This window comes from Sarcophilus harrisii, chromosome 4, assembly GCF_902635505.1.
Source record: "Sarcophilus harrisii chromosome 4, mSarHar1.11, whole genome shotgun sequence".
In the NCBI taxonomy this organism is placed as follows: domain Eukaryota; kingdom Metazoa; phylum Chordata; class Mammalia; order Dasyuromorphia; family Dasyuridae; genus Sarcophilus; species Sarcophilus harrisii.
The window spans coordinates 279,032,313-279,045,875 of NC_045429.1; the positions used below are offsets into that span (position 1 = coordinate 279,032,313).

Consider the following 13,563-nt stretch of genomic DNA (forward strand, 5'->3'; position numbering starts at 1 on the left):
AGGAAGATCACATTAATAGCTGCATAGAGCATGGATTGGAAAGAGGAGATATTTGTACAACGACATTCAACTATCAGGTTATTTAAATAGCCTGAGGATGAGGGAATAAATGACTATGGAATGATGGTAACAGGGTTAGAGGAAAGAATAAGGTATGTGAAAGACATATTGCAAAGTTAAAATCAACAAGTTTTAGCATCTGATTGAGAATAAAGCCTAGTTGTCAGTCTGAGTGTGTGGAAGCATTGTGGTACCTTCAACAATAATGGGGATGTTGGGAAGAGGGGGAAACTTGGATGGAAAGATAATGCATTCATTTGGAAACATTTTCTTTCCTTATTTATTTATTTATTTGTTTTTGCTGAGGCAATTGTGGTTAAATGACTTATCCAGGGTTATACTTCTAGGAAATGTTAAGTGTCTGAGGCCAGATTTGAATTCTGGACCTCCTGACTTCAGGGCTGGTGCTCTATCCATTGAGCCACTTAGCTGCCCCTGAAAACATTTTCAATTGAAAATGTATATAAGGGAGGCGGAGCCAAGATGGCGGAGAAGACACATACATCATTCTATCTTCTCTTCTATCCTCGCTACTAATTACCAAATTCAACCTCAGAAATAGTGCTTGACTGGTAGAATCCATGAATATTGGGAGTACCACAAATTACCAGCCGAAGATAATCTGGAAGATAGCCAGAAAAAATTTGTTCTGATCCTGCGGGAGGAGGCCAGCAAAGGCAGGGAGGCAGAACACAGAGGCTAGCACACTGAGCAAATGGGAATGGTCTCCATGAGTGGAGAATTTGTGGGGAGGACTCTACCACAGGTTGGCTGCTCTGCTTTGGTTGCAAAGCAGAAGATCAGCAGAGAAGTAACATAAATGCTAAAGGTAAAGTGTATCCCAAAACTCCAGAATTTAACAGGATCTGGCTATACCCACCCAGCACTGGAAGTGACTCAGCACAGACCACAGCACAGCTGTGCAGCCCCATTCTGCAGCATGGGGCAGCCACAAATATGCACAGCAGGGGGTCTCTGACCAGGGCAATAGAACTTCTGCAACACAGCTGTGCTTCCCAGGGCAGAAACACGTCTGGTATATGGCTCTTTCCAGGACACTTCCGCAGCTTGGGCACTCTTGGCAGCCCATTTTCAGGACAGCTACTGTCCATATATCCATCCCTGTTCTGCAGAGGAAGCTGGTAACCTCCTTGTCCTGAAGGCAGATCCTAAGGGCTTTAAAAAAAAAAGAGTAAAAAAGCCAAGGATACACTAACCATTGACAGCTTCTATACAGAAAGAGAGCATGTTTTCAACCCCGAGGAAACTAATAGACAGTCTCCAGACAAAACCCCAAAGGGGGGGGGTGTAACCTGATCCCCATCACACAAGGCTCTCCTAGAAGAAATTATAAAGGATATTAAAAGAAATCTAGAAGAAAAATGGGGAAAGGACAGAGAAGCTCTGCAATAGTGTATGGAAAAGGCACATAATTTGCTTAAAGAAAAATTTGATAAAGAAAACAATTTCCTGAAATGGGAATTGGAAAAGGTAAAGAACTCCCAGGGAAACAGAATTAGTGAATTGGAAAAGATAAAAAAATTCCAGAAAATAGGATTTGTGGATTTGAAAAGATAAAGAACTCCCAGGAAAGTAGGATTTGTGCATTGGAAAAAGAAAATAACTCAGTAAAAAAAAAATTGGTGAAATGGAAAAAAATTCCATAGAGCAAAACAACTCATTTAAAAACTCAATTGGATATATACAAAAAGAAGTAAAAAAAAAAAAAAGCTAATGAAGAAAATAACTCATTAAAGATCAGAACTGAGGACAGCTAGGTGGTGCAGTAGATAGACAGCCATCCCTGAAATCAAGAGGACCTGAGTTCAAATCTGGTCTCAGACACTTAACACTTCCTAGCTGTGTGACCCTGGGTAAGTCACTTACTTGCCTCAAAAAAAAAAAAGAGCTAGGAGAATATGCCAAAGTTAAAATATAGCAATTGTTTAAAAAAAATCAGAACTCAACAAATAGAAATGAATGGTACATTGAGACATCAAGATTCAGTCAAGCAAAACCAAAAAAAAAAAAAAAGAAAAAAAATGTTAAATATCTACTTGGAAAAATAATAGACCTGGAAAATAGATCTAGGAGAGATGATCTGAGGATTATTGGACTTCCTGAAAATTATGATTAAAAAAAAAAACTTAAGACACAATTATACAGGAAATTATCAAAGAGAACTGTCCAGATGTAATAGAATCAGAAGGTAAAATAGGCATTGAAAGAATTCATTGAACGTCTTTTGAAAGAGACCCTAAAATAAAAATTCCAAGAAATATTGTGGCTAAATTTCAGAACTATCAGACTAAGGAAAAAAATATTACAAGCATCCAGAAAAAAAAACAACAATTCAAATACCAAGGAGCCACAATAAGGATTACTCAGGAGCTAGCTGATTCCACATTAAAGGATTGAAGGGCCTGGAATCTGATATTCTGAAAGCAAAAGAACTTGGAATGCATCCGAGAATAAGCAACCAAGCTAAGCTGAGCATTTTCTTCCAGGGAAGAAGATGGACATTTAATGAAATAGGTTAATTTCATTTGTTTCTAATGAAAAAACCAGAGCTAACCAAAAAATTTGACCTCCAACTATAGGACTCAAGAGAAGCAGAAAAGTAAAAAGAACTCTTGAGAACTATATTTCTGTTATGGACATACATAAAGAGTGCATGTATAATTTGATTTTACTGATATAATATAAAAAGGGAAGTAGACATGGAAAGGTGATAGTATCAGAAAAAGGAAAAGGGGAGATAAAAAGAAGGAAACGACATCCCATGAAGAGGCAAAGGAAACCTATCATATCTGAGGGAATTTAGGGAGGGAGAGGAACATCGTGTGAATCTTACTCTCAGCAGATTTGGCTCAAAGAGAAAATAATTGACATATTTGGTTTACAGAGAAACTTCTCTCACCTCATTAAAAAGTAGGAAAGGGAAAGGGAAAAGGAAAAGAGTAATAAGGGGAAAGGTACAAGAAAGGGGAAGAGATTCAAAGAAGGTGGGAGGGATTCTAAAGAGGGAGAGCTGAATGAGGCAAGTAATGCCCATAAGTTTAATACTGGGGAAAGGGGGAAGGGAGATAAGAAAAAGAAAAGCATAATCTGGGGATAATAAGATGGCAGGAAATACAGAATTAGTCATTTTAACCATAAATATGAATGGGATGAACTCTCCCATAAAACAGAGTCAGATAGCAGACTGGATCAAAAAACCCTAACCCTACAATATGTTACAGGAAACACATTTAAAGCAGGGAGATATATACAGAGTAAAGGTAAAACTGCTGGAAAAATCGGAAGTTAGTATGGCAGAAACTAGGCATTGACCCAACTTTAACACCATATACCAAGATAAGGTCAAAATGGGTTCATGACCTAGGCATAAAAGAATGAGATTATAAATAAATTAGAAGAACATAGGATAGTTTACCTCTCAGACCTGTGGAAAAGGAAGGAATTTGTGACCAAAGAAGAACTAAAGATCATTATTGATCACAAAATAGAAAATTTTGATTATATCAAATTGAAAAGCTTTTGTACAAACAAAACTAATGCAGACAAGATTAGAAGGGAAACAATAAACTGGGAAAGCATTTTTACAGTCAAAGGTTCTGATAAAGGCCTCAGTTCCAAAATATATAGAGAACTGACTAATTTATAAGAAATCAAGCCATTCTCCAGTTGATAAATGGTCAAAGGATATGAACAGACAATTTTCAGATGACGTAATTGAAACTATTTCTAGCCATATGGAAAGATGCACCCAGTCATTATTAATCAGAGAAATGCAAATTAAGACAACTCTGAGATACCACTACACACCTCTCAGATTGGCTATTATGACAGGAAAAGATAATGTTGAATGTTGGAGGGGATGTGGGAAAACTGGGACATTGATACATTGTTGGTGGAATTGTGAATACATCCAGCCATTCTGGAGAGTGATTTGGAATTATGCTCAAAAAATTATCAAACTGTGCATATCCTTTGATCCAGCAGTGTTATTACTGAACTTGTATCCCAAAGAAATTTTAAAGAAGGAAAAGGGACCTGTATGTGCAAAAATGTTTGTGGCAGCCCTCTTTGTAGTGTCCAGAAACTGGACACTGAATGGATGTCCATCAGTTGGAGAATGGCTGAATAAATTGTGGTATATGAATGTTATGGAATATTATTGTTCTGTAAGAAATGATCAACACAATGGTTTCAGAGGCGTGGAGAGACTTACATGAACTGATGCTGAGTGAAATGAGCAGGACCAAGAGATCATTATATACTTCAACACCAATACTATATGATAACAAATTCTGATGGACGTGGCTCTCTTCAACAATGACATGAACCAAATCAGTTTTATTTGTTCAAAATGAATGGAACAAGCTACACCCAGCAAAAGAACTCTGGGAAATGAGTGTGAACCACTATATAGTATTCCAATCCCTCTGTTTTTGTCTGTATTTTTTATTTCCTTCACAGTTTAATTGTACATTATTTTGAAGTCTGATTCTTCTTGTGCAGCAAAATAGCTGTATGGATATGTATACATTTACTTTTATTTAACATTATTTAACATATTTAACATATACTTTAACATAATTAACATGTATTGGTCTACCTGCCATCTGGGGGAGGAAGGAGGGGGAAGGAGGGGAAAAATTAGAACAAAAGTTTTGCAATTCTCAATGCTGAAAAATTACCCATGCATATATCTTTTAAATAAAAAGCTATAATAAAAAAGTAATGCCAGCAAAGACACTAAAAAAGATTAAGAATAAAGCAAGGATGTTCATTATAAAAAAAAAAATATGTGTATAAGGAAGGACTCCTTCTTGGAGATATCCCATAGGTACCTTGAAATATGGGGCAGATGGTCAGAAGAGTTGGACTGAATAAATAGATTTGATGATCACCAGAATATGAATGATAATTTAATCTGGAGATGAGATCACCAAGTAAAGTAATATTGAGGGAGAAGAGGTGAGGATACAGGACTGAGTCCTGAGGACTCAGTAACTAGGAAGAGCTTAACAGGTATGACCTAGATGAAGAGAAAAGAAGGAGCAGTCAGACCTGGAAGAGAAGGAGGAAAGAATAGTGTTATGAGAACCAAAGAGATCCTTAGTTTGTTGTTTTTCCTTCCTTCTCAAAGAGGACCTTGAGATCAGTAAGATAATGTCATGATTTGGAAATTAATTGGATTTAAGTGAACCAGGACTGTACTAAGTCAATAGCCTCACTCTCTCCTTTGGAAGCTTCTAGATCCAGTGGCAAAGTATTGCCCCCAAGTAGAGGGAAGAGAAAATCAAGAAGAGGATGATAGTGTTAAAGATTACAGAGAGGTATGAAGTTGGAGAAAAGGACATTAGACTGATCATCCAGACTGTTACAAGAGAATTTTACTAACGTGGAAGAGAGCAGTTTCATTTGAACAATAATTTGGGAAATCAGATTAATGAGTTAAGAAGAGGGTAAGAGGAAAGGAAATGGAACCCCAGAATGTAGACAGCCTCCCTCAAAGAGGTTAGTTACTCCTTGGAGTTTGGGGATGATGGATACTGGAGTTTGATGAATGAAGCAAAATTTTTTGAGAAGAGAGGAAATGTGGACTTTTGTTTTGTTTTGTTTAAATTTATCCATTTAATATTTTCCTCAATTATATTCAAAACTATTTTAACATTTCTTTTTAAGATTTTTGAGTTCTAGGTTTTCTTCCTTATCCCCACTCACAGTTAAGAAATCACAAGTGAAGTTATGCAAAACATTTCCATAAAAGTCAAGTTGTGAAAGAAAACATAGATCTCTCACCCTAATGAAAATAAAAACACGAGAGACAGACAGACAGAGAAACAGAGAGGGAAGGGGGGAATGGAGGGAGAGAGAGGAAGAGAAAGAGAGAGAGGGAGGGAGAGAGAGAAAGTATATACTTCAATCTGTATTCAGATCTAATCAGTTTCTTCTTTGAATATGGATAGGATTTTTCATCTTAAATTCTTCAGAGTAGCTGTGGATGATTATACTACAGAGAATAACAAAATCATTTGTAGATGGTCATCCCAAAATATTGCTATTACTTTGTGCATTATATATTTCACTTTGTTCATGAAGGACTTTCCGGATTTTTTTTCCTGAGAGCTTATCATTTCCCAGAGAACAATAATATTCTATTACAAAAACATACCACAGTTTATTAAGCCATTTCCTAATTGATGGGCATCCCCCAAATTTCTAATTTGTATTTTTGTGCTCAGAAGAGAATTGCTATGAATATTTTTTGAATGTACAAGTCATTTTCCTTTTTTTTCTTGTATTTTTTCTGAATCTCTTTTGGTATTCATGTCCACTAGTGATGTTTTTAGATCAAAGATATTTATGAGTTTGTAGCCCTTTGGGCACATCATACCTTTCGATCATTTATCGATTGAGCATGGCTTTTATTTTTTAAAAAATAAATTTGACTCAGTTTCCTCTATGTTTGAGAAATGAGGCTTTACCAGAGAAACTTGCTTTGAATTTTTTTTACAATAATTACTGATAATTATATTTCTCCTCCATTTATTCTCTCTCCTTTCACCCTATGCCTCCTCAAAAGTGTTTTGCTACTGAGTAGTCCCTCCCTCAATATTCCTTCTCTTTTGTCACTCTCTTCCCTTGACATATCTTATTCCCTCCTATTTTCCTGCAGGGTAAGAGAGATTTCTATAATCCTATTGAATATGTATATTATTTCCTATCTAAGCTAATTCTGATGAGAATAAGATTCATTCACTTACTCCTCCCTTCTTCCCTCTACTGTAAAAACTTTTTCTTGCTCCTTTATTTAATGGCAGATAATTTGCATCATTCTACTTCTCCCTTTTCCTTTCTCCCAGCACATTCCTCTCTCGCCCTTTAATTTCATCATTAAAAAAAAAAGATATTATCCCTTCACATTAAACTCATACCCATGCCCTCTATCCATATATACTCCTATCATAATAATGAGAACATTCCAATAAGTTACAAGTGTCATACTCCTATGCATAAATGTAAACAGATAAACTTTATTAAGTTTCTTATGATATCACTTTCCTAATTACCTCCTTATGCTTCTCCAGAGTTCTGCATTTGAAAATCAGATTTTCCATTCAGCTCTGGTCTTTTCATCACAAATGCTTGAAAATCCTGTTTCATTGAATGACTATCTATTTCTGAAAGATTATATTCAGTTATCCTTGGACAGTGATTCTTGGTTGCAATCCTAGCTCTACTGCTCTCTGGAATATCATATTCCAAGTTTTCTGGTTTTTAATGCAGAAGCTGCTAAATCTTGTGCTTTCCTGATTCTTTCTCTGCACACACAGGTGTGTCCCCTTGAATTGTTTTTTTCTGGATGGTTGTAATATTTTTGTTCTTTTTTGATCACAAATTCCTTCCTCCTCCACAGGTCCTTGAGGTAAACTATCCTATGTTCTTCTAATTTATTTATAATTTCATTCTTTATTCCTAGATCATGAACCCATTGTGACTTTATCTTGGTGTATGGTGTTAAGTGTGGGTCAATGTTTAGTTTCTGCCATGTTAATTCCCAATTTTCCCAGCAATTATTCCAAAAGCTGGGGTCTTTGGGTTTGTCAAACGCTGGATTATTAAAGTTATTGACTATTTTGTCCTTTGAACCTAACCTATTCCACTATTCCTATTCAACTATTTCTTAGCCAATACCAAATGATTTTGGTGACTGCTGCTTTATAATATAGTTTTAGATCAGGTACAGCTAGGCCACCTTCATTTGATTTTTTTTTTTTCATTAGTTCCCTTGAAATTCTTGACATTTTGTTTTTCCAGATGAATTTTGTTGTTATTTTTTCCTAGGTCATTAAACTAGTTTCTTGGGAGTCTGATTGATATAGCAGTGAATAAATAGTTTAGGTAGTATTGTCATCTTTATTATATTCTCTAGACATATCCAAGAGCATTTAATATTTTTCCAATTGTTTAGATCTGACTTTATTTGTGTGGAAAGTGTTTTGTAGTTTGCTCATAGTTCCTGATTTTCCCTTTGCAGATAGATTCCCAAATATTTTATACTATCAACAGTTATTTTAAATGGAATTTCTCTTTGTATCTTTTGCTGTTGGATTTTGTTAGTAATGTATAAAAATGCTGAGGATTTATGAGGATTTATTTTGTATCCTGCAACTTTGCTGAAGCTATTATTTCTAATAGCTTTTTAGTGGAATCTCTGAAGTTCTCTAAGTATACCATCCTATCATCTGCAAAGAGTGATACTCTGGTTTCCTCATTACCTACTCTAATTCTTTTAATCTCTTTTTCATGTCTTATTGCCAAAGCTAACATTTCTAATACAATATTGAATAGTAATAGTGATAGTGGGCAACCTTGTTTCATTCCTGATTTTACTGGGAATGGTTCCAATTTATCACCATTACATATGATGCTTACTGATGGATTTAAATAGATTCTGCATACCCTTTGACCCAGCAGTGCTTCTATGGGCTTAAACTCCAAAGAGATCTTAAAGGAAGGAAAGGGACCCACGTGTGCAAAAATGTTTGTGGCAGTCCTTTTCGTAATGGCAAGAAACTGGAAACTGAGTGGATGCCCATCAGCTGAATAAATCATGATATATGAGTGTTTTGGAATATTATCAGCAGAATGATTTCAGAGAGGCCTGGAGAGACTTACATGAACTGATGCTAAGTGAACTGAACTGAACCAGGAGATCAGTGTACACAGCAATATCAATATTATACTATTCTGATGAATATGACTCTTTCCAACAATGAGATGATTGATGCAAGTTCCAATAATCTTGTGATGAAGAGAGCCTTCTACACGCAGAGAGAGAACTGTGGGAACTGAATGTGGATCACAACATAACATTCTCATTCTTTTTGTTGCTATTTGTTTACATTTTGTTTCCTTACACATTTTCTTTCTTTTTTGATCTGATTTTTTCTTGTGCAGCAAGAGAATTGTATAAATGTGTTTACACATATTGGATTTAACATATATTTTAATATGTATAACATATTGGATTGTTTGCCATCTAGTGGAGGGGGGGAGAAGGAGGGGGAAATCTGAAACACAAGGCTATGCAAGGGTTAATGTTGAAAAATTATCCATGCATATATTTTGAAAATAAAAAGCTTTAAAAAAAGAAGTGCACCATTTCAAAGACAAGTAGAATTGGACAGCAATGAACATACTAAGCAAGGTTGGTATCAGGCTTTAAAGTGAATCAGGCCTTAAGGACCACCTAGTCCAAGCTCCCCTTTTAGAGATAAGAAGGCTCTGAGGTGAAGGAAGTGTCCTCACTCAACTAGCCAGTGGCAAGGATGTGAATGCCGGATATTTGGACTCCATAGCCATACTCTTTAACAATTCCAACCAGTTTTTATTATTGGGCTAGATCTTTTAGATCTCAGATGTCTGACTTTCATGGAACCCAAGAAAAACCTCCAAAATTATATTGTGGCTTCACTTTCTGAACTCTAAATTCCAAACACTGGTGCCCCTATATTGTGCACCTTGGAGAGCTTTTTCCCTTCCCTAAACCTCTTTTCCTAGAAAACTACTAGATTCTAAAGAAGACTAAAAAGATGGGGTTCTTAACTAAAAGATATAATACTCATGTTACTTTTGAATAGAAAAAGTGCAGCATTCTGTAGTCCTGGAGATAAAAAGGAAGATAGAAGATCCTGAGAAAGAATAAGAGTATGTGGGTAAAAACACTGAGGTTCAGGATCAAAGCTGCAGAGTATATACTTAAGAAGAATCCTAATGTCTCTCCCAATTCTGCCATCATTCTGTGGCAATCCCACTACCCTCCTAGTAACCATATCTCCACACATCCATAACAGAGTCTTTTTATAAGCATTTCTTTATTTTCCAAGACTGAGCACAGAAAATATTACTAAGTTAGAAAATCATTGGAATTTTGTTTTGTGTATGGCTCAGACTGCTGTCTTTTCTTCTCCTGGGGAATTCTGTTCTCCAGTTTCTGGGCTTCAGATGACTCTACTCCCTGAATCTTTCCAGGAAGGTCAATCCTGCATTTTCGAGTCACTCCTGGCTCTTCAGGTACTCATGGAATAGGTTACTGACATCAGAACTCTCCACCTTCACCCAGCCATCCTCCTTCATATGGTACACTGTGGGAACATGGAAGAGAAGTGGAGAGTTCTTTATCATTGGTCTGTCTCTTTGGAAGAATTTCCACGACTCTTATGTAAGCATTCTTAAATTCTGAGAACAAGAACCCACTTTTTTGAGTACTTTGAATATTCTCATCCTTCCCACCCTAGCAACACAGGTTTTCCACTTCCTCTTGGCTAAATCTTTGATTCTAGGGCAACAAAAAGGAGGAATTCTCTTACTATTGACAAAACCCCCAGAGTAGTTATCCCTGTGGGTAGCATGGACGATTGCCCGTCTGGCAAGGTCATAAGCTTCCTCAGGCCTGAGGTCAGGTCGATAACCACTGTCTAGAACTCCATAGGCATAACTATTTCCGCTGCCTGTGGAAAACATTGTCCCTGAGAGTCTTGTCCCATTGTGATCCACATAATACAGTCCAGGGCCCTGAAGGAAAAAAAGGAAGTAAGACTTAGGGATGGGAAATAAAGAATTTAGGAGACAACACACAATGAGACTAAAACCTAGGCACTGATCGTATAACCTGGGACATTCATGTAGAACTTTGAATGGAAGAGTTGTGGAATCAGGTGACATAGGAGAAAGCTTTTGGACCTGGTTTTAGAAAACCTGGACTTGAATTCTAGATGCCAATTCCTAGCCACATCTGGGGAATAGTCACTTAAACTTTCTGAGCCTTGTTTTTTTCAACTGAAACATGAGAAAATAATGCTCCCAATAAGTTTTTGTGAGGAAAAGGGCTTTTTGAATCATATAATTAAACAGCAACTGTTTTGGGGGGAATTCCCTTCTGATATATATCATATCTGATGAAGTGGAGTCAGGGGGGATAGTGAAACTCAGGTAGTTCACATTTTCAGTGGATAGAAAGCAATGCACCTTTTTGTCCCAACCACATATCATACTGCCCATGGACAGCCCCATGCCTCGGTACTGGCACATCATGTTGGACAGCAACTTGGAAGCAGCAGACACAGATATTCGCTCCCCATTCCGAAGTCTATACAATCTGAGGAAAAGATTGGTACAGGAGACGTCAGTCAAGTCAACAAACTTTTATAAAGTGCCTACCATGTGCCAGGCACTGTGTTAAATGTTTAGGGCTAGAAGGGAGAAAGAGAAAGAGAGAGAGAGAGAGAGAGAGAGAGAGAGAGAGAGAGAGAGAGAACGAACACAGGCTAGAGTGTTCTGTTTCAGCAGAGGGAAAGCTCAAAGTGCATGAGGAGAAAGACAATGGAGGAAGATGCCTTTGTGAAGTTTGAAAATTGGGGAAAATTGGGGGAACTTTTTACTACTCTGTAAGGCAGGTTGTGAGGGTCTCAAAGCTAGGATTCTAGGAAAGATAAGATTTGTGGGCAGAGGTTTGTAGGTGGAGGTAAATACATGATGAGAACCAGTTACAAAGAGAGAAGGAATTCCATTTTGGCAAAACTGAAAAGGAAGCAAGCAAGAAGCTTGGGGGGAAGATCCTGGATATTTCAGAGATTTAGAGGCTCCCTTACCGACACTCTTTGGCCAAGAGTCGCTCCCAGTATTGACAGTCAGCTGCACAGCCTGACATGGTGCCCAGAAGGTAAGGATTAATTTCAATTACTTTGTTCACATGTAGAGTGGCTAGGATTAAGTAGAAAGCAAAGAGCCTGACTCAGATCTTTTCCCAGTTGCAAATTTGCTTCCCAATCAGAGCTGGTTGGAAGTTGCTCCTCTGTGGCAGATGCCCAGATTCGGCCCCCAATAGTAAAGCTTACCAATATAATTCCCAGCTGAGGCCCGGGAATCTACTGCCACGATTACACCGTGCTGGAATTTGAAGGCTAGTGTTGTGGTCCCATGAGCCATCTCAATTCGGACTTGATGGGCAGCATTTGCCTCCAGCGATCGAAAGAACTCAGGAGGCTGGGAGGAAGGAGGAGAGAGAAAGAAATAGGAGAAAGGGGACTGGTCAGAGCCTCAGGATGAATGAACCAGGCAAGAGTTTGGACCATGTGGGGGGGGGGAGGGGAGGAGCATTGAAAGTTACTGATCAGGATACAAGAATGTGAAGAGCTTAATGATGGGAGGGGAGGAAGAATTCAAAAAGAAAAGACAAAGTAAGTAATAGGTTGGGAATGCACCTCAGAAGACAAAAAATAAGAGAAGTTTTTCACCTTCCACAAGTGCCTCTAATCCCCTTACTGACCGGGGGGAACTAGATAGAAGGAGAGATTCCACAAGAACTCACTCTGAACTCGGACAGAGCCCCTTCTCTCCATTCCCACCTTTGATTCCCCCTCACAGCACCGCAGCTTATTTCCCACTTGGCCTCTGATTTCTGGGGTGTTTTCTCGCAGAAGTGATACATTCCTCACCTTATCCACCTCCGCCCCACCACTCCCGCCAGCTTACCCTACTGGTCCCATTCTACTTCAGTCCTGACCTGCAACCCTCGTGGGACGGCCAGTTCCGGGGTCCTTAGGGAGAAGCTGTAGTGCCCGGGATCTCGGGGGTGTCCACTGCCCGTGCCCCACGAAACCTGACGCCCCCGGGGAGCCCCGCACACCTCGAGGAGAGCCATGATCTCCTTTCCCACTCCACACAAAGACTCGGTCTCTTAGCCCACGGGAAGTGAAAGCGAAAGCCTGGTACAGAGTAGGGCGGGCGTCAGAGCTGGCTTTTCTTTCCCATCCACCTACCCTACCCCCCATTCCCTCCACAAACACTACTCTCAGGCCTTAAGGAACTAACGTGGATACTATCAAAGTGTAGTATTTCTCGTTGAGGTCTCATAAGAGAAAGTGTGGAGAGAAATGATGCGTTGTCCTACTGAGGGCAGAAAGAAAGGGCAGGGAGTTCAGAGACAGCAGCTTTCTATCGAGTGAAAATGATGGGTTACAAACAATGTTAGAGAAACTGTGGGAGAGGGGTTTGGGCCCCATTAACTGTCCCGTTCTAGGGAATTGAAGAGATGGGGAAGAGGACTGAGGGAATCGACTTCTGCACGGATTGATAGGAATCCAGAGCGCGGCCGTACTGGGTTGAGATGCTTCGACTCCCATCTCTCCGCCCGGCAACCCCGCTACTTTGGAGGTGTCCAGTTCTACTTGGGGAGATGGAGCAACCTAGTAGGAGCAGGGAACGCCTTCCCACCCATCTCTTAATTTGCTGCCCCAAGAACAGACTTCTCTCCTCTCCCGCCCCTACACAGCCCAAGGTTAACTCCTTCTAGCTTCTCAGGCTGCAACTTTCTAAACTCAGCCCCGGACTCTAACCTGAGAGCATCTAATCTGCCTAACAACTAAATACCTTCGAATACCCAACTCTTCTGATTGGACTGTTCGGGAAGCTATGCAAGGTACTACG

At 38.8% G+C, this 13,563-nt stretch overlaps 1 protein-coding gene across 2 annotated transcripts; it reads right to left on the minus strand.

Moving 5' to 3' along the window:
* Window positions 1-9,933: 9,933 nt before the first annotated feature.
* PSMB8 (proteasome 20S subunit beta 8) lies at window positions 9,934-12,844 on the minus strand. 2 transcript variants are annotated; one of them, XM_031964955.1, is made up of 6 exons: window positions 12,641-12,844; window positions 11,973-12,120; window positions 11,727-11,838; window positions 11,104-11,233; window positions 10,446-10,650; window positions 9,934-10,220 (listed from the first exon to the last, which is right to left on the minus strand). In XM_031964955.1, the coding sequence occupies exons 1-6, from the start codon at window positions 12,776-12,778 to the stop codon at window positions 10,132-10,134; spliced, it is 822 nt and encodes a 273-aa protein (XP_031820815.1). In that variant the 5' UTR covers window positions 12,779-12,844; the 3' UTR covers window positions 9,934-10,131. The 2 variants fall into 2 exon arrangements, with proteins under 2 accessions (XP_031820815.1, XP_031820816.1); XM_031964956.1 differs by having other exon boundaries at window positions 12,764-12,840.
* Between the last annotated feature and the right edge of the window lie 719 nt (window positions 12,845-13,563).

Coding starts and splice junctions, on each gene's coding strand:
- PSMB8 (XM_031964955.1), bottom strand. CDS start 12,778: ATGGCTCTCCTCGAGGTGTGCGGGGCTCCCCGGGGGCGTCAGGTTTCG. Junction 12,121..12,640: donor CCGTCCCACGAGGGTTGCAG/GTCAGGACTGAA, acceptor CCTTCCTCCCAG/CCTCCTGAGTTCTTTCGATC. Junction 11,234..11,726: donor CTCTTGGCCAAAGAGTGTCG/GTAAGGGAGCCT, acceptor TCTTTTCCTCAG/ATTGTATAGACTTCGGAATG.